Source organism: Equus asinus, chromosome 8 (assembly GCF_041296235.1).
Source record: "Equus asinus isolate D_3611 breed Donkey chromosome 8, EquAss-T2T_v2, whole genome shotgun sequence".
Classification (NCBI taxonomy): domain Eukaryota; kingdom Metazoa; phylum Chordata; class Mammalia; order Perissodactyla; family Equidae; genus Equus; species Equus asinus.
In genome coordinates this window covers 26,730,667-26,752,310 of record NC_091797.1, presented here as the reverse complement: position 1 = coordinate 26,752,310, position 21,644 = coordinate 26,730,667, and the positions used below count along the sequence as shown (strand labels likewise).

The following is a 21,644-nucleotide window of genomic DNA, read 5'->3' as shown; positions in this document are numbered from 1 at the left end:
GGTTCAAACCTATGAACCCTGGGCTGTCAAAGTGAAGCCCACGAACTTAACCACTATGCCATTAGGCCAGCCCTTAGATTTTTTAAGTTTTATGATCCATGCCTAACCTAGAGAAATTTAGGGACCATGAGACTGGAAGGGCTTGGCATATTTATGTGCTGATACTGTTGATTTTCCTTTTGCCTTGTCTTTATTTTTCTTGTGCCCAGTTTCTTCCTTATTACTGGACAAAAAAAAAACCTATTGTTGAGGAACACTGATATAGTGCAGGGTTTTTTATTTCCACATTTATATTAAAATATTTTGGGGGGAGACCTGGCATGTGTGTGTTTCCCTGGGTGGTGAGAGATACTGTAGTGTTCTATGAATGTTGGGAGAATATGATGAATAAAATGTTTCTAGAATTCTCAGAAATTAAGAATGTTATTTTAATTCCTCAAGATGAGTTAGCTGAAAGGTTATTATTCTTCATTGAAAAGTATCCTTCAAAATTTGAAAATTTTTTATTTCAGAAGAAAACACATGATCAAAGCAAGATAACCATATCTCCCATCAAGCAAAGATTTGAAAATACTACTACTCAATGTTGGTGAGAGTGTGTTGAAAAAAGTACTTTCAGATGCTTTTGATGAGAGTGTGAATTGACAGGACTTATCTGGGAAGTAATTTGGCAATACTTACCAAAATCCTACTTTTTCATCTAGTAATTCCCCTTTTCAGGATCAGTTTTAAAGAAAGTTTTTCAAAGATTTGTGACCAAAGATTTATGTCCAAAAATGCTCATTATAACAATATTTATAATAGAAAAAATCTGGGAAGAAGATTAAACATCTGACAGTGGGAGAGTGACTAAATAAATTGTAGTATTAGCATGTAATGGACTAGTATAAACAACAAAAATGTTTTTGAAGAATATTTAATGATGTGGGAAATGTTAAATGTAAATATAAAATGAAAAAATGAAATTTACACATTTTTATGATACATTTCTTTGCAAAATATGTGATATATGCAAAAGAAAATATGTAATGTGTGTATGCTGTAAAGCATAAGAACATACACACCTGTGGACATAGCACACAGCTTTACCAATAGAGTTAAATATAATAAATTCTTAGTGTTATATATCTATCCATAAGATAAAAAGGAATTATTTCAGAACATTAACAGTTCTAATATTTTCAGGGCCAGGATTACCAGTGATTTTTGGGTTTTGCTTAAATACTTCTGTTCTTTTTCTAAATTCTATGCAAGGGGCATGTATTTTCAAAACCAGAAAATATCATTAAATGTTATTTATTGAAAGAAGAAAAAAATTTTAATCTGATTTCTTTCCAACTCCATCTCATTAGAAAGAAATTTCTGAAAGTATCTGCCACTTGTTGTCTCCTGAGTGACAAATCATGGCCAGATACACAGGGTGGTATTATCTACCAGGTGTAGGTAATACAGTGTGACAAAGCTCCTGAGAAATGACAGGCTGATAGCTACAGGAATTGTGGGTGCCCTGTCTTCTAGGTGGTGTGTGAATGACTTTTACAAAATAGATTTTTGAAATCTACTTAGATTTTTCATGGTTCATGCCCTCAAGAGAGGATTTATTTCTTTGTTTAACAAATATTTATTGGGTGCCTATTAAGTACCAAATAAGAGTGACCAAGAGGGTCTTTGCTCTTATGACACTTACCTTCTAGTGGTGAAAGATAGTCATCAAGGAAACAGGCCAATGGTGAGATGAAAAATGAGACATTGTGAAGAAAACAAAACAGGAAGAGGGACTAACTTAAATTAGGTGGTCATGTGAAGCCTACTAAGGAAGTTTGAGCTAGGACCTGAGTGACAAGAAAGAGCCAGTCTTACAATGATTTAACGGTAGAGGGAACAGCATGGACAAGAGCTCTGCAGCACATTCTGGGAACAGAAAAAAGGCCAGTGTGGTTGGGAAGTGGTAAATGAGAGGAGCAAATGGTAAGAAAAGAACAGCAGAGGTAGGCAGAGCTAGACCATGAGGGGACTTCAAGACTGTGGTAGGAAGTTTGAATTTTATACTAAGTGCAATGGGAAATTATTTGATGGCATTAAGCAAGACAATACGTGATCTAACTTGTTTTTAAACGGTTACTCTGGCTACTCTATGGGAAATCATTGTAAAGGGTCAAGAGTAGGAATGAGGAAATCAGTAAAAGGTCATGTACAGTGGCCTTAGGTGAAAGTTAACGATGGCTCGAGTAGAAGCATTGACAAAGGAGAGAAGTAGATAGATTTGAAGTGTATTTGGAAATAGAGCCAGTAGATCTTGCTGAGTAATGTGTATGAGAGACTATAGGAAAGAGGGAATCAAAGTTGGTTTCTAGGATTTTGACTTGATTGACTGGGAAGAAGGTTTTGGCCATTATAAAGGTGGACAAAATGGGTCAGGGAAATTTGGGGGAATAGTGAGAGTTCTAGTTTGAATTGTTGCGTCTGAGCTACATGTTGAGATATCAAATAGTTAGATACATGAGTTTGGAGCAAGATGAAGAGGTTTGGAATGAGGGTTACTGTTTGTGAGTCTTTAGTGTATAGATAGGGTATTTAAAGCCATGGGACTGCATGAGATCACTAAGTGAGAAGTAAAGGTGATGAGGACTGAGTCTTGGGACCTGCAGGTAATGGTCTTGACAGTGGGGGAGGAGCTAGCCAAGATGGCTAAAAGGGAGCACACAGGTGGGAGGAAAACTGAGGGAGAGGGAGTAGATTTGATCCAGGACTGGCCTGACAAGAAGGCAGAAGTAGAGAGTTTCAAGAAGGATGGATCTGTCTGGTTGAATGCTGCTGAGAGAGAGAGAGTAAGATGAGGTCAGAGACGTAACTGTGAATTAGTTTTCTGAGGCTGCTGTAAGAAATTACCACAAATTTGTTGGTTTAAAACAACAGAAATTTATTCTCTTAAAGTCCTGGGGGCTAGAAGTCCAAAATCTGGCAGGGCTGCTTTCCCTCCTGGGGACTCTCGGGGAGAATTCATTCCTTGCCTCTTCCAGCTTCTAGTAGCTGCCCCAGCATTCCTGGTTTTGTGACCACATTCCTCCAGTCTCTACCTCCACCTTCACGTCTCCTTCTCCTCTGTGTGTCTCTCCAAACTCCCTTTGCCTCTCAGAAAAACACTTGTAATATCATTTGGGCCCCATCTGAATAATACAGGATAAGCTTAAAATCCTTACTTAATTCATCTGCAAAGACCTTTTTTCCAAATAAGGTAAATTCCAGGGATTAGGATTTGATGTTTTTGGGTGGCCATTGTTCACCCTATTAAACCTTGGTTTTAGAATTGTGGTAGCTGTTAGAGATCTCAGTAAGAGCAGTTTTTTTGGAGCAGTGAGAACATAAGAGAATCATATTTACCTTTCATGTTTGCTGCCATGTCGAGAACTCTTTTGTCTATCCCAGGACTGTGCAAGTTGATCACACTGCTTTTCCATGGGCAATCAATAGTAGTATGCCTGTGGTTAGCTTCAAATTTTACATGTTGAGCACGAGAAAGGAGCAATGCCAGTTCAGAAGCCTCTGCCAGTTCTTTTGAGTTCATTGTTGTTGACCTATGTGATCCAAGTTGGCATTACCAGTGGCCCTTATTTCTGTAACCAAAATCTGGTTTATTTCAGATTTCAGACATCTCTGTTTTGATTAATGATATCAGTAACTGTATTCTTCATAACCTTATTGATAACCATGTTGCTGAAAAATTCCTATTCAGAAAGTGGAATGGATGTTATTTAGATAGTATATAGGTATAGGTGGGTATTTTAAATACGTAAACTATCTGAAGAGAGATAAGGGGATGCAGAGAAAAATGCTATTTTGCCATTTTTTTTCTTACTGCCTTTGTGAAACACAGCTGTTAAAACCGGTACACTTGGTGCTGAACCACCCTCAGTTGTTCTCTGCTGGCTTTCTGTGATTCCTGCTGGACAATGGGGAGCAGCAGAGGTAATAAACAAGTTACCTCTGGTCCTCTGTGGCACTGCATGGACAAGAGATAGTGACCACATCTGGAAGAAGCCTGCTTCCCTGGAGGGAGTTCTAGTAACACAGGAATTCCTGCATCCCCAGCATTTCCTTGAGTTGGGACTGAAATGACTGGCAGCCTTGGGTCGCTTCCCTGTGTGTGTGTGTCTATTTGGGAGAGGGCAATGGTTGTGCTTCCTCCAGATGAAAGGCTTTACTTTCTCAGGGAGCTGACTTGATTACCATAGATCAAATCTAAGTCTTTAGCTGTGGGACCATTCTCCCAGACTACCAGAGTGCAGACTCCCTCAGCTTCTATGTTGGGGGCAGAGGCCCTAATTTGGCATGGTGAAAAGACAGGCTTTGGAGTTAGGCAGACCAGTTTCATCCACTTACTTGTTCTGTGACTTTTGGCAAGTTATATACCCTCTTGGAGCCTCTGTATCCTCATTTGATTAAATGGGATTGAAGACATCTGATATTATGCTTACTACATAGTAGGCATTTAATAAATGTTAGATTGCACTATTAATACATCTCTTCGTCTGTTTATTCATTTGTTAATACTTAAATTTCCTTACTTTTTTGATGTCTTTATATTAAGCAGAGTCCTAAAGAAAGATCCACCTGTTAATATAGCATCTCTTTTGGGAATGAGAAGTAGAGAAGTAATGAGTCCCCCCCCGCCCCCCCCAATTCTGTTACCCTGCCACAATTACTAACTGTTAGGTCTTGGATTCCAGTACATTGGAGAACAGTCATAGTCATTATGAATACATCCTGAGGGAGACTTTCTTAATTGTAAAATTTACCAAGAAGAGCAGAAGAAAGTTGGCTTGTTCTATGTGTAGGAGCAGCTCTGTGCAAAGACTAAGATACTGGGAGGGGAGTTGCTGAGGAATGAGGTTGTAAATAAATGGGTCAGCTTATTCGACATAGAATATTCTAGGAGTTTTTTGGAAGAAAGCTGTAGGAATGAGTTTGTTGTGAACAAAGGATGGCCTTGGGAGTTGGCTGAGACCCGAGGTCAGGTCCTTCCTCTGCAGTTCCCCAGCTGTGTGACCTTGGGTAAGCTGCTGACCTGTCAAATGGGGATGAGACTATATGTCCTTGATTTCTAAGACGCCTCAATTTAATAACACCTTGGAGGAAGTGGTGGGAACATGTCCTCATTAAATTATTCATAACTTGTAGCCAATTGTATGATGTCTCCTGGTTGTAGAAATGTTGATGAGATTTTTTTTTAAAGTGCATTTTAGGGGCCGGCCCCATGGCCAAGTGGTTAAGTTCTCGCACTCCTCTTCGGCGGCCTAGGGTTTCGCTGGTTTGAATCCTGGGCGCTGACATGGCACCGCTCGTCAAGCCATGCTGAGGCGGCATCCCACATGCCACAACTAGAAGGACCCACAACTAAAAATACGCAACTGTGTCCCAGGGGGCTTTGGGAGAAAAAGGAAAAATAAAATCTTAAAAAATAAATAAATGTGCATTTTAGAAGCAAAGTAATATGGTCATACCCGTCTCAAAGATGTTGGGAGATTAATGAGATAATATATGTTAAGTGCCCATCCAAGGTAGTATTCAGTGAATTGTAGCTATTATTAACAGATGAAAGGACATGAAAAGAAATTTGACTGGAAAACATCTGAAGAAAGAATTTTAAACAACAAGGTCATAATGTGACCAGGATCTGAAATAGAACTAGAATGAGGGAAAAGAAGATGAGATAAAAGTTTAAGTAATGTTATGGAGATAAATGAGTGTGTGTATGAGGAGAAAGTTTTACAGACTAAATTTGTGTGATAACTTTGTGGTATATGTTCCAGTGTGAACAGAGGGAATATGGTGATCGTGGGATAAATTGACTCCTGTGTCATCTTCTGGTCATATTACAGTGTTTGTGAACTTGCTCCTGCATAAGCTGCTAATCACAAAAAATAAAGGGTTGGCTAATTCATAGATAACAAGCAAAGTGTTATGTTTTGTTTTTGTTTTGTTGTGGGGGAGGGGTGGCTGGTTAGGAACTTATCATTAATTTTAGTTGAGTTGCCTGGCCAGGGAATTCCTTGCTTACGTGTCAAACATCTTTATGTTTTGATTAGCGTGATACTGAATTTTTAGCTCTTCTTTCTTTTTTTTCTTTTTTTTTTGCCCCAGGTCCAGCAAGACTATGAACCTCTGTTCCAAATGCTTTGCTGGTAAGTGCAGAAAAAGGGTTTTTAAATTTATTTTTATGTTTCTTCTTTTGGTTGTTTTAAGAGTATCTAAATCATTTGGCCTTCCTTTGGGTTTATGCATGGGGTTTTGTTTTGTTTTGTTTGTGAAAGCAGTTTCTCCTCACCAAAATGCTTCTGTTGAAACAGGCTTCCCTGAGTGAAATGAAATCTTATATGTACTTGCACCAAACAAACTTTCCTCATGTGTAGTTGCTGACGTACAGTGGAATTGTAAAAACTTGTAATAAGGTAATAATGTTCACCTCTGATCTTGACTTGAACGATTAATGGTGAATGTTGCTTTTACCAATGACAATACAAGAAAAAGAATGTTTTCATGTTGGAGTCAGGAAGAGAATCATGCTGAAATAGCCCTTTCTAATCAATACCTCATTGAAATCACCTTGGGTAAGCCACTTAAGCTCTTTGGACCCTTAGATTCATCATTTGTGAAGAGCTTGGGCTTAATGTTTGCCAAGGGCCTTTTCCAGCCCCTAAATGCTGATTGGTTGACTCCTTGAATTATGACTCCTTTATGAAGTTGAAACCTTGCTTTTTTTTTTTTTAAAGCATTTTATATCTAATGATTGCTTATATAAAGTAACTCAGATGTGTTTACCTTTCCTTCTTTATTACTTCATTTTGTCAAAGACAAACAAAGTTGAACACTAGTTAAAGTGATAAGGACAGATTTTAATCAGTGCTACACTGCTGCAGTAGGGAAGAAGGTGTAAGGTGAACTTGTTTGTACAGAGATGACTGGGTGTTTTAAAGAGAGAATGAGGGATTAGGGAGGAGTTGCTAGCTTGGCTCAGTAGAATCAGGGAAGTGAAAATTAACAAAGGATTGGTCAATGTGAATGATGATTAGGTACGCTGTGTCTGTTGGCTGACAGTTATGAGGTTAGGATTCTATCCCCCTACTAGACCGAGAGACTGAGGCCCTGTCTTTCCTGATGATTACATTTTAAAGAAATGACTTTCGTGTCCTTAAGAAAGACACTCATGAGTTGTAGGAGATACATAAACCTCTCAAAGGGACAGGAGAGGGATTTACAGTTGTAATCGCTTGTCAGTAAATGCTCTAAGATAGGGTGGTCAGGGGCCTGTAGTCAGGTATTGGCTAGAACAAATGTTAAATTCTTTTGCCAGCTGCAAAGGGGTTCCTGGACCCATTGCAACATGAGTGTGCATGCGCTTACCTGTGCTTCCACACACCAACAGGCAGTTCTCAGATTCCAGCAGGGTGTCTGAAATTCAACTCAATTCTGACACTGTCTACCTGGAGATAGAATCAGATTCCACAGGTAAAAGGCTCAGTCCCACAAGACTGCCCTTCACTTTAGATACCAGTCACAAGCTAAAGTTGTTATCTGTGATTCTACCAAACAGCTGAAAATCGGAGGTTCCCACGACCCCCTCCTTGGGTTCAGTAATTTGTTAGAACAGCTCACTGAACTCAAGAAAATCCATTTTTCTCACTAGATTACTGGTTTATTACAAAGGGTATTAAACGATACAAATCAACAACCAGATGAAGAGATACGTAGGTCGAGGTCCTGAACAAAGGAGCTTCTCTCCTTCTGGAGCTTGGAGCCCAGCAAGGTGGCATGTGGAAGTATTCTGGTTCCTCAACATGGGAACTCTCTGAACAAGGGCCGATGAGCTATCCTTCTGGGTTTTTATGGAGGCTTCATTATGTAGTCATGATTGACTAAGTCATTGGCAATAGATTTGACCCCAAGCCCCCTTCCCCTCCCTGGAAATCAGGTGGTGGGACTGAAAGTTCAATCCTTGGATCACATGACTGATCTTCTTTGGGAAGGGAAAATTCCAAGGGTTTTGGGAGCCGTGATCCAGGAACTGTGGATGAAGACCAAATATATCTGAGAAGTATATTTCAGTTATCCGAATGACCAAATACATATATTTCTTTTTTTTTTTTTGAGGAAGATTAGCCCTGAACTAACTGCTGCCAATCCTCCTCTTTTTGCTGAGGAAGACTGGCCCTGAGCTAACATCTGCTGCCAATCCTCCTCTTTTTGGTGAGGAAGCCTGGCCCTGAGCTAACATCCATGCCCATCTTCCTCTGCTTTATATGTGGGTTGCCTTCCACAGCATGGTGTGCCAATTGGTGCCATGTCCACACCTGAGACCCGAACTGGCGAACCCCGGGCCACCAAAGCAGAGTGTGCGCACTTTAACCGCTCCACCACTGCGCTGGCTTCTATATATTTCTTATAAATCATAATATTGCAGCAGCTTCGAGCTTTCTCAGGCAGGCAGTTTAAGAGGGGCTATGGTTATCCTAGGGCTGGAGCCTTGAGCTCTTAGAAACTGTGTTAGTGTTTGTTTAAATCTTTTAATGTTCGGGGAGCGGGGCGGATGAAAGAAGAGCCTGGCTAAAATTTGATGAAGGAGAAAATCTTTGTCAATTATCATCTTCTTTTTGTTATGCTATTTGGGCAAGGAAAGAATCATAGTGTAAGCTTTAGACCTTTACATTTATGCCTGAACTAGGGGATAGGTGGGAAGGAGTTGAGAGAGTTGAGAGAGTTTGTGTGTTAAAAGTTTGGAATTTGTCAAATACTTTAGATCTTTAAAAGGGAAAAATACTGGTAAGTTTGATTTTTATCGAACTTTTAACAATATCACTGCCATGTTAAATGAGTGTATTCTGCTTTTCTTACTCTGCATATCTACAATTACAGATAGGAAGAAATGCTTCCTGCTTGATGAGAGTTTAACTTTATAGTAAAGATAAAAGTAACAGTGAGACAAAGTATATATTAGATTGTAGGACTGTCTCCATAGAGGGCTAGCTCCCCCTTATAATTCAATAGAATGTGGCTTTGGGAGAAGGCCGGGCACCTTTGAGTAAGATTTCTCACATCGGATACTCAGAAGACTGTCTCATGTGCCTAACTAAATATAAAGTTTAGACAATTACCAGTGAAGACAGTTTAACCATGGTCCTTGTGTTTCTTTGGACTTGCTGCACTTTAATTTGCTATGGTTATAATTATTTATCATCTCTCTGACGATCTGTCCATTTACTATTTACACAACTTTGCCATTTTTGCCTTTACAAATAGTAGGAGGATATTTTCAAGTGTGTAAAGAAAATACTGTCTCCTTTCTTCTTTGTCTTTACCCCTACACTGATGATTTCCCCAACATCATTTGAAAGAAAGGACTAATAGCGTCCTGCTTGCTGAGGCAGGATCTGGTGTTCTTTTTAAAATTCAAATGAAAAAAGATCATTGAACTTTAAAGAAGCATTTGCGGACTTTGTTCTTGTATGAAGATAGAAATGCATGGTAGCAGAGGCATGAGATGTGCAAGATAAAGTGAAGTTATTTTGGCCAAAGCCACTGTGATTTTAAATACTCTTTTAAAGTATATGGTAAAGTATACAATGTACTTTCAAAAGATAGAAAAATCTAAAAAATAGCTATTGTGTACCATTAGGTTAGTTAGAGATTGTTCAAGATTCTTTTTCAAAATAAATCTGTGTGGTAAAAAAGTAAGTTTGTTAAAACTTGTTACATAAAATTGAATGAAATTTGTAGAAACATGTTTAAAAGTCTTGTTGAGATAGTAGGGTACTAGGTTAGGAACTGTGGGTGCCAGTTTAAAGTTAACTTGATAACTGTTTGCCTTTGATGAAATATTCTGCCAAATAGTGATGCCCCCCCGCCCCGCCATCACTTCAGGTATTTTCCCTTTTCTTTATAAAAGATTCCTGGGCTGTTTGAGGTCCTTGGAAGGGAATAACAAGAGAACAGAAATGAGTATATGGAAAGTGGGAGTTACTAAAAAACCAATGAATTGTCAGTTGCTGGTAAATTATATAACAAATAATAGTGTTTCTCTGTATTGTTAACAGAATGAGGAATGTCCTGGTCAGCCATTTGCATGTATGTTAGAAGGGTGTCCAACCTGGCTTCCTAAAGGCTCACAGCTCAACCAAAATTCCTCTCTTTGAAATGGGAGGGGTTTATTTTTATTTTTTGACAACTCTCATCTTGAACCCTGGTTTGGCCTGGCTGAAATTAAGACTATTTGGAGTTTTTTCACAAATGTCTAATGCTTCTTTCTTAGCCTTAAAGTGCCTTTGACCTGAAAGCCTTTTCATCCAAGATATGCCAAGGTCACTAGGACATTTAAAGGAAATATTCTGGGGAAGCACCAGGAAATGATCGACTCTAGTGGTACGATTTGAGGCACAAGGGATTTAAAATGCTCTTCTTGATTCTCTTTGTCTGAGGTTATTATTTAGTCTAAAAAAACCCACCACCACACAAACAGGCAAGAGTTAATTTTACTATATTGTATTTTTTTCCATTCCTGTAATTGTTTGCTATTTTTCTACCTTCCCCATCAGTCCCCCTTTCACATGTTCTATATTTTTCTTCCTCAAATCACAATTCTGTACATTTGTTTGGAAGTTTGGGTACGTCTCTCTTAAGACTGAGGCTGTTCTGTGAGCAGAAGCCAGAAACACCTGCAGTTTGGGGAAGGATTCTCCCACCTTTGAGGTGATATATCATCCTTCCCAGTCGAGAGTGTTAATTATTTTTATATTATCACTAAAGGAAGGATTTGCTTAACAGATTTGCAGTTTATTTGAAGTTATGGAAAAATGTCTAAACTATTGAAAAGGATGATATTTAAGCACCTGGAACATAAGTTGTTAATTGATCTTGCCGCAGATCTTTCCAATTTGTAAAGCTGAGGGTGTTTTTTTTGGTCTTGTTTTGACTTTTCTATCTCCTTGATAATATTCTACCTATCATACTATCCTTTTCTTTCATTAAACATTTTTATATGGTTTGTATGACTTTACTGAAAGAATCAGTAAATTGTCTATAATAGAAAGCAACAAAATTTCATGACATGGTATTTATAGTTACATTATGATGATTAAACATTTATTGATTGAAACGCTTTTTTGCTGCAGTTTTTCTAACTGGGTATTGTGATTCATTAGTGGATAGAGAAATCAATCGGGTCATGATTAGCATTTTTAAAAAATTGAGTAGAATAGAAAATCAGAGCACACCACAAATATTAAGGGTAAGTATTGTTTTTTAAACCTTTCTTTGACTTACATATATAAATGAAAGTAACATGTAATAAGTTGTGATGTAAATATATATTACTGTGGGGGTATGGTTTAAAAAGTTTGAAAACCACTGAATTACAGAAATTCGTTGGAAAGTCATGGAGTTGTTTTGAGATATCATTTTCTCTGCAAAATAGGGCATATTTCCTTTCTGTCTTTAGACAAGGGGTTAACCAATTGATTTCTTCTGGCCTTTGTCCATTCTGAGCTCTTGACTAGTTGGGATTATATGATTTTCTGTGTGAAAGCATGAACTAAACCTGATTGCTTACTGCTGTTGTTAAAATATATATGAAAAGTTGGGGCCGGCCCCGTGGCTGAGTGGTTAAGTTTGTGTGCTCCGCTGCGGCAGCCCAGGGTTCGGATCCTGGGCGCGGACATGGCGCCACTTGTCAGGCCATGTTGAGGCAGCGTCCCATATGCCACAACTAGAAGCACCTGCAACTAAGATATACAACTATGTACCAGGGCGGATTTGAGGAGATAAAGCAGAAAAAAAAAAAAGATTGGCCACAGTTGTTAGCTCAGGTGCCAATCTTTAAAAAAAAAAAAAAAAAATATATATATATATATATATGTATGTTTGAAAAGTCAAGCATAGCATCTAAAGGATAGTCCTGCCTCTTACAAAGATAGAAAGGATACTTAGATACCAATTAGTCTTTGATATTTAGGCGCATCTAATACCTAATTCACAATGACCTGTTGTACTACCATATTGAATCCCAGCTATCATTAAAGCAGTGCTTTTCACAGAATAGTTTTGCTAAATAAAAATATGGATGACAGGAACACCAAACAGAATGGTAAGAGGGGAAGGCAGAATTTTTTAAAGAATTGACTGAAGTAACTCCTTCAGCAATGTGACATTATCTCCACCATCCTTAGAAAAGCCTGCTGTCAGGGATGGAGGAGGGTGGTGAGTAGAAAGTGGCTACAATCTATAGATCATTTTATACTTTATAAGGGAGTGAGCCTGAAGAAATGTCCCAAGGGACAGAAGATTCTTGGAGTAGCTCTGATGACAGATGCTTATCAGAACACACACTTAACGTATTCAGTGTAATAAGAACCAGTTGGTCCTGTGGACTTTTGGACATCTGTATGTACTTAATCTTTAGTAATTTTCAGTAATTTCTTAAAAAACCAACACAGAAGTGTCTTATTTATAGACTATGACAAAAGTGCTTCATTGAGAAATCAAAGGAAGCAATTTCTTTTAAACTGTAGACGTGTTTAAACATATTGTTCCATTTAAGACTTAACATTTGAGAGACTTGCTGTTCTATGATTTATATAAAATTAGATAAGTAAGGGAAAGGTGATTATTCACAGTGTGAGAAGCTTTCTCTTTTTACCTTTTGCAGAAGGGTTCCTTTACAAAGGAATACTTTTAATGCATTACTGTGTCAGTTTACAGAAAAGGACAGGACTAGAAGGAAAGTGTAAGGAGTCTCTTGTGAGTTGAAGATTATTAAGTAAAGCATCTGTTAAATTAGAAGCTAATGGTGAAATTAATTTTCTGAAACTTAGTTTCAATGTAACTTTTCAAATATATATTTCTTAGTGGGACAGTAGTTAAGTAAGCTTACCTTTGTTTCATGTTTAACTTCTGTCTTATGCCTCATTATTGGTGAGTAATACTGCAATAAATAAAGCAAATGATCCGTGTTGTATAGGAAACATATTCTAGAATGACTCTAGAGGTAACTGGATACTTAGTTTTGTAGGAATCTGTTTTCAGGTATCTATTCATATGAGTAATCTTAGATGCTGGGTTCTGATATTTATCTTTGGAGAAAATGTTGTTATAATTAACGTATTTCTGTTACTAGCCTTTGTCTTCTGGGAGAAAACTATTAGTTCTGTGTAGTAATTTCATTTTCACTTTTATTATTTCTTGATATTGTCATACAGTTACTGTTTTAAATTCAAAATGGACTTTGGGTAGGTTTTAAGGGATTGAAATAGCTAGTGTTAAAGCAGGATTTTATTTTCCTCATTGCTGCGTACTTTACAGCCAATTTGAAAATTATCAAGCTTGTTCATTGCTGTCAAAATTTATATCTAAATCCAAAATGATTATTAAATAATACAGTTCCATAAATAATGCTCTTAACCTGCCATTAGTTTGTTTTGGATTTTTTTCACTTTTAAAAATAACATAGGGACATTAGTTAAATGCTGATTGAGAATACTTACAAACAGTATGTGTAGTATCCTGTTTTCAATTAGACTACATGTAATTTATATGTATATAGTTGTATGGGATAAAGCTGGAAGAAGATACATGAAAAATTTGCTCTTGATTGTCCCAGAGTAGGAGTATTTGGGATGGATTTTAATTTATTTTGATTTTGTTTGTCTATAAGTTCAGACTTTTATTATTAATGTAATTGTAAAAATCATAAATTTTAGAAAAGCATATTCTACTTACATCTGACAGACTCCAAAAGTGGTTAGTTTCTTTCTGGAATCAGCAAAAGAAAGTTGGCTGTAGCTTGCAGCATAGGGAGTCTGAATGTTGACATCCAAGGTAAGTGATAATAGCAATGCTAGGTATAGGGTGGACTGGTAGGTAAACCAAAATACGGACATGTTTCTTTTAGGTAGCTTGAGTTTCATAGTGATTTCCAGAACAGGGTAACAATTTCCCATTTTGTAGCATGTGGATTAAAATGTTTCCTCATGGATTTGTAACTCTTATTGCTTGGAGTTACACTCTAATCGCTTTTCTGCTTCCATTCCTGGCTAGAAGTTCAGCCTAGAAGCGGCCTGATTCCAGTTACTTTTGAAAGGGAGGAATTGTAGATTACAGCTGAATTTCGAGGAACATAGTGAATTTGAAAATTTTAAGCACTTCTTGTTATGCATGTTTCTTTTTAGAAATTATGGGAACCCTGTACCCATCGGTAAAATAGTATAAAACAAAATACCTACTTCCAATGAGTCAGTTTATAGTGTGGTGAGGTTTGGGGAGGGTAGTGGAATCTGTGTGCTTGTCATACCTTGATTTTTCAGATCATGTTTTACCAGAAGAAAGGCAGCTGCTGCTCTTAAAATGGAGCATTTGAATAGGGCATTTCTGTATTTTTTGGGGGGGGGGGAGGCGGGTGAGATTAGCCCTGAGCTAACATCCACTGCCAATCCTCTTCTTTTTGCTGAGGAAGGCCAGCCCTGAGCTAACATCCGTGCCCATCTTCCTCTACTTTATATGTGGGACGCCTACCACAGCATGGCTTGCCAAGCGGTGCCATGTCCACACCAGGATCCAAACTGGTGAACCCTGGGCTGCTGAAGTGGAACGTGCGCACTTAACCGCTGTGCCACCAGGCTGGCCCCATTTCTGTCTTTTTAATTCTCCTGATTACTATTGTATACTCTTGGATTTCTTTAAAGCTAAAAGTCCAAGAAAGATTTCTCGAGTATAACACACACATTGGTCTTGTATTTGTTAAAAAGAGACAGATCAGCTCATTGGAGAGCAGCCGTTATGTGTCCTTTGGTGGGTATCTGTCTGATGTGGGTGTCTGAAATTCAGAATATTATAGAGAGTAGTATAATAATCGTCCACAAGCCAACCAAGCATAACAAATCCTAACATTTTGTCCCCTTTTATTCTTGCTTTATAACATGTTTTAAAAGAGAACTAAAATCTCATAGATAGTTTTCTTTTACTTTTTTAAAGATTTTGATGGCTTCTTCCTTTGTTTTTTTTTTTTTTTTAAAAAGATTGGCACCTGAGCTGTTGCCAGTCTTCTTTTTCTTCTTCTTCTTCCCCCCAAAGTCCCCCAGTACATAGTTGAATATTCTAGTTGTAGGTCCTTCTGGTTGTACTATGTGGGACACCGCCTCAGCATGGCTTGATGAGTGGTGTCATGTCTGGGCCAAGATCTGAAGTGGTGAAACCCTGGGCTGCTGAAGTGTAATGCATGAATTTAACCACTTGGCCACAGAGCTGGCCTTTCTTTTTCTTTTTTTTTTTTGTGAGGAACATTGGCCTTGAACTAACATCCATTGCCAATCTTTCTCTCTCTCTCTTTTTTTGCTTGAGGAAATTGCTCCTGAGCTAACATGTGTGACAGTCTTCCTCTATTTTGTATGTGGGACACCTCCACAGCATGGCTTGATGAGTGGTTTGTAGGTCTGTGGCAGGGATCCGAATCTGTGAACTCCAGGCCACTGAAGTGGAGCGTGTGAACTTAACCACTACATCACCAGGCAGGCCCCTCATAGATATTTTCTTTTACCCCAGTCATTCTCTTTGCACCTCAGAGACGAGCACTATCCTTCTTATCCTTGTATTCATAGTTTTTATTATGAATGGTATTTATATAAACAATATATGATTCTCTTTTAAAAATGTGTAAGTGGTATATTGCACCAGTCATTCTACAGCTTTTTAAAAATGCTTTTAGAAACCAATCATGTTGACACATGTTGGTCTAGTTCATTTTAACTGTTACAGTATTCTATTATAATTAATGTCCTGATTTACCTGAAACAGTCTCGGTTTATGCTTTTTGTGCCAGTGAAATTAATAACATTCCTTTGTATTCCTCAAAATGTTCCAGTTTGGTTGATAAATTATTGGTCACCCTCATTGTACTATGCCCCAATTTATCTATCCCCTGTTGATGGATGTATGAGTTGTTTTCAGCTACTGTTTTGATACCACAATTACAAACACACGTTTTCTCTATTTGTTTGTGTTTTTTTTTTCCTAACACTTGCTTTTGAATACGGTAAGACTTTCTGTATTAGAAACCCTGTTCTTTGTGGTGTAGCTTCCTTGCTGTCAAATGAAAGCAGGACAAGGGCAGCAGGTCCTTAACTGATTAGCACAGCTGAACTCTCGTAACCCTTTTTGACCTCTTAGTCTGTAGCAGTTTGCTGTCTCACTAATAAGCATTCTTAAATTGTGTAGTTAATTACTATGCTAGTCAAGATAAATGAAGCAATGTGTTGAAGATAATATTGTTATGGAAATTTTATCAAAAAAATAATTGTTGCGTTACTATTGGGAAACAAAATGGTCAGTGCTATAAGTAGCAGAAAGGTAGCTTCTTTTAGGCCTTAAGAGGAAACATTATGCAAATTTGTCATTCTTTTAGGAGAAATGAAAGAAATTTAATAGTCATTGGGTCTTTTAAGATATTTTGGCTCTGTCATTTGGCTTTATTTCTGCCCATGTTGGTCTAAAGCTGTGGTCTCTATAATGATGCCCAGGATTATCTATTGAGGTGTAGAGAGAAAGTGTTAGAATTTTTACTTTTATTTATTTGTAGCATGCTTCATATAGTGTTGATTTTTACAATGTATATAGTCTTATTGGTATTACTTTCCTAGAGTTGCCAAACAAACTTGGTAGCTTAAAACAACGGAAGTTTATTGTCTCACACAGTTATAGAGGCCAGAAGTCTGAAATCAAGGCGTCAACAAGCAGAGTTGGTTCTTTCTGGAGGCTCTAAAAGAGAGTCCATTCCATGCCTCTCCTGTTCTCTGGTGGCTGCCAGCAATCCTTGGCATTCCTTGGCCTGTAGACACATTATTCGAGTCTCTACCTTCATCTTTACATGGCCTTCTCTCCTGTGTGTGTCTTTCTTTTCCAAGGACAAGTGTCACTGGATTTAGAGCTCACCCTTATGTAGGATGATCTTATCTTAAAACCCTTAATTATATTTGCAAAGGTCCTTTTTCCAAATAAGATTTCATTCACAGGTTTCCAGGTGGAGAGAGAGATATATATCTTTTGGGGAGGGGGAGTTGTTAGGGGAGGTGAGGAGGAGTTGTACCAGGAATATATAACTATTTTTAAAACAAATAGATGTGTAAGAGGTATGTGCTCAAATTTTATCCTGATGATATGCTTCTATCAAAGAAGCTTGGAGACCTCTAGTTCTGAGACCTGCTGGGGTTAGATGTGGTTGGCCCCTTTTCATGTAATAAGGCAACCCTGTATGACATGAAAAGTGATAGAAGAATTAACTGCTAATATTTCATATGTTTCATGTTCTTAGTAGTCTAATGCAAACTAAATCGGAATGATCAGATTTAGGTTTAAGGGCTTCCTTTTAGGCTTGGCAGGAATACATATAGATAGACTCAGGAAAGCACCACAAGACTTTTTTTGGGCCTCAGTGGCCTTGACTCCACTATGCTACAGATACTTAGACTAATTCTTGATCTGGCTCTCCCTTTGTGCTTGAATTAGAGGGTTACAATGAGGTTGCTTTTTGACACTTTTCCTGGTTATAACCTCCTTGCACTTGACTGTTAGTCCACAGTAGGGATGATGGGTAGAATAACAGGGCATTATTTTCAGGCAATTAATGTCTAACTAAAATATGATCTTTAACAATACAAAATTTTATAGCATTTAAAAGCTCTACTGCCCAGCTGGTTCTTAGTGTGTAAGGTAGAAGTAACTATGTTAACAATCTTAACTATTACTAAAGGTTTGTTTTAAATTTCTTAATTTACTTTTAGACTAAATATTGAATATAGAGAAGAAAAAAATACCTTAATCTAAGACTTCTGGTTTGGAGGAAAATAACAAGGGTACGTAATCTTAAAAGGGGGATGCTTAAAATAGAAGTAGAAAAAGAATTACTCTTTGTGAAATAAGATGGAAGAAGGGCATGGACAATTATATCTATGTTTTTAAAAAGGCAGTAAAATCCTGAGATTAAGCAATTGCATTAGTAACTAAGATTTCTGCATTGCTTTTATGTTATAAAGCCATTTTGCACAATATCACCTCATTTGATCCTTACAACTTTGGTGATTTTGTATCTCCATATTACAGATAGGGAAACTTCAGCTCAAATGGATTAAATAATGTTCCCAAGATTAAGTAAAATTTAAAGCGAACTGGCCTCGGTAGCAGAGCACATGAACTTAACCACTGCATCACTGGACTGGGCCTCTCCCACTATTCATTTTTGATAGGAGTGAAGGTAGTAGGTTTTGATGGGTTTGTACTGTAAAAACCCTGTGAGGATGTAGCAGTAACATTGTTTTGCCTTTGAGTGGAGGTTACGGGTATACACTTTTCCTGTTCTTTTTTCTTTTAGTTCAGTTGCAGTTTGTCTTTAGAGCTCCACGGAAAATCAAGAGAAACAGTGCTGGAAGCTTCACAGAGTAACAAATTTGGGAAAAGATTGCATATGTGGTGGGGGGGAGTGTTTTTGTCTAACTCATTTTCTATTTTGGGGGTGAGATCATTTCTTAACATCTTTCCTGTTCGTGTTCATGTAACTTTTAGCTTATTAACCTTGCTCCCTGCACTACATAGTGAAACACCATTTCTAATTTAGTCTCCTGTGTTTAGTTTCACAGAAGAATTTTTAAAAAATGTTTGGAGGTGTGATTTAATTGCAGGGCTGTTTGCACATTGTCAGTGTAAAGGCAAAGATGAGTTTCATATTTAGACAGTGCAACCTGCAGATTTCATTTGTTAAACCTTATTGTTGGTATTTCCATTCTCTATGTGTGCATAATAGTGTTGAAAAGAAGTCATGTTTTGTTGCATCCATATTTAGCAATTTGGTTGAGTTATGGAAAAGCCTGTCTTCTGCCTTGTGTATTTGCTCATTTGGAGACCTTGTGTAGTTTATAGAGACACTAGTGATTTGTTCCCCAGCCTCCCTGTGGATTTTGTTCCACATTGCAATCTAATTCTACCGCCCTGTCCCATACTCCTGTGCTGTTAATTTGTACATTTCGATGCAGTTTGTTTCATCGTGTGTTTTTGTAATCCAAACTGAATGTAACGAGCTATGTGCTTTAGGGACCTGGCTTTGCCTTGCCAATTAGAACAAAGTGGTTACTGAGAAAGAGTATGTTTTAAATAAAACATGGCACCTCTGAGTAGGACTGACGTTCATTTGGGAGTAAAAGAGATGGTTTTAACTCTTTGTTTCACAAAAAAGAGCCATTACTAAAGATCAGCACTTTTGGAGGGAAAGAAGGGTAAAGATTTACCTCTATAAAATATGGTTATATAAATTTCTTCATGGACTAACTAAATTTAAAAGTTTGTCATTTCACATCTACTTTTTTCTTTATGATTGAGAGGTGTATTAGCAAAATTCTCTATATTCCTAAGTATTTAACCAATGGCTGCTGCAGTTTTTAAATTTTGAACTATTCATGCTTAGGAAGGTAAGTGCATTTAAAACTGTAGCTATATTAGCCTCTTTATTTTTCTAATATATCAAGCCAAGTTTTCAGTGTAATAGAGAATCCTCAAAAGATACTTGAATTATGAGGAAGAATGTAAGAGGTTGCCATAGCATGTGGATATTATTTTCAGATAGTAATAAAATTTTGAGCCATCCATGACTTAAGAGTGTTTGGAATTTTAGCAGTACTTTCATCAAACATTTAAAGGATGGATGTTTTTGACTAGATCTTCGTAGGCTGACAGTTTACTAATTCACCCCATAGAACCCTCATAAATTGGCTCCAGTATTGCATTTGTATCTACACTAAAAATAATAGAATTCCATTTTTAGCTGATATATCAGATAAACTCTAGAATTCAGCATTGGCACGTGGAAAGCATGAAGTTGCTTATGTTTTTTCTGTTTCCATAGGACTTATATTGAAGGGTAAAATAGGACTTTTGTCAAAAGCTTTAAAGTAAAGACTCCAAGAGGAAAGTTAGATATCTAAAAACTTGATAATGGGTTTAGACAAAATTTATTTACCTATACAAGCAGGAAAGAACAAGAGGAATGCATTTCTATGGAACAATTCAAGTAAAATGTATGTAGATGTACCCTGTTGAAAAAAATTGTTTCTGGAAAAATGAGCTTTGTACTAGAAGAAGCTACTTTAATTGGACTAAATTAAACTAAGCCCAGACATTTCTAACACTGTCCTGTGAAAGTTCAAACAATTTTCTGAGTAAAAATAATTAAGGCTTAAACTTATTGCTATCTTCTGCTTAACACTGTTCTAACTTGTGGCTGAACTAACAGGCCAGGACAGTTAACTTTGAAAATACTCTCAGCATCTTCAGAAATCATTAAATTTGCCAGCTTTTCATAAAGTGACAGTGATTTTTTTTTGACTTGTATAGTTTAAGATCCAGCAGCTGTTAATCTCCATGCTTGAAGCACAAATTAATGTCTGGAAGAGTCTCTCTCAAAAATTCGTTTAACACAGGTTCTAGACTTCCAGTGGCAACTGAAAATTAGATTGTTCATTTCCTCGATGCCTGTTCAGTTACTCAGTGCACGTCATGTTTGTAACACTGTTTTTAGGAAGTTTAGAAGTGTTAAAACCCATTAATTCTGTGGTATTGGGAATTGATGATAATAGAATATTTGGTTGGAAGGAGCCTTAGAGCCTGTCCTATCCAAAATACCAGTGCGTATTCCAAATGTCTACTGAACTAATTTCAAAATAAACTGAGGTGGTGGGAGTAAAGTGGCTTGTTTTTTCATCTTTTATGTGTATCTTTCAATCTCAGTTTCCTTTTTTCCTTCCAGTGTAACTGTGCTCTTAGTGATCTTGAAGATAGGACTAGAAAGAAATCTATAACAAAGTGGCAGCAACACTTTTATTTGAGGGTACTTTTAAGGGATTGTATGCATTTTTCTGTTTACTATCTGTTAATTCATTTGCTGACTGTTTTGCAAAGTTATGAAATTTATTGTTTGGTAGAGTTGGTACAGTTGACAACTTTATGTGTTTGTGTTCATGTGCACACATGTATCCTTTAAGATATATTGATTACAATTTTTTAACCTTAAAAATTTTCTTAAATATGAGGCTTGCATTATATATGAGATTTTATCCTGTATGGCAATTAGAGAATCATTAAAATGTCCTTAAAATGTTTTCTACATCATTAGTGCCTTCAAGAAATCCCCCTGAGCTTGACAAAAGTCTTTATTATAGCTTTTTCTTTTGTTTTCCAGTCCAAGGTAAAGTGTTTCATGTCCTAAGATATATACCCTCTGGGAATGGACCTTTTTTATGGTGTCCTTCTATCAAGTAGTCTGGGTTTTGTAAGAATCACAAACCAGACAAAATTCTCTCAAAATCCTTAAAAGGCCCTCCACAGGAGGAGCCTAAAAGACAAGAAGAGAAAAAACTTTATATGCTTCCCTCAAGCCAAAAATCTGTCTTCATTGAAAGGAAAGTAAAAAGTGATAAATTCACTTTTCTTTTGGGATGACTAAGGTCTTCTGTTTTGGCCTACAGTGGCTGTCGCATAGAATGGTGCCACTTAATAGCTTGTGTAGCAGTTTAAGAACTAAGGGAATGGCAGCACTGGATACTTACTACTTTGGCTTTTGAGAA

General features: G+C 37.3%; 1 protein-coding gene across 2 annotated transcripts in view; it reads left to right on the top strand.

Annotated features, from left to right (window-relative positions):
* The window catches only part of ZFAND3 (zinc finger AN1-type containing 3), a 311,100-nt gene that overhangs the window by 96,223 nt on the left and 193,233 nt on the right, over positions 1–21,644 (top strand). For both annotated transcript variants that reach the window (XM_044776614.2, XM_044776615.2), the window contains exon 2: positions 6,142–6,182. In XM_044776614.2, coding sequence (XP_044632549.1) covers positions 6,142–6,182 — 41 coding nt within the window. The remainder of the gene's footprint in view (positions 1–6,141; positions 6,183–21,644) is intronic.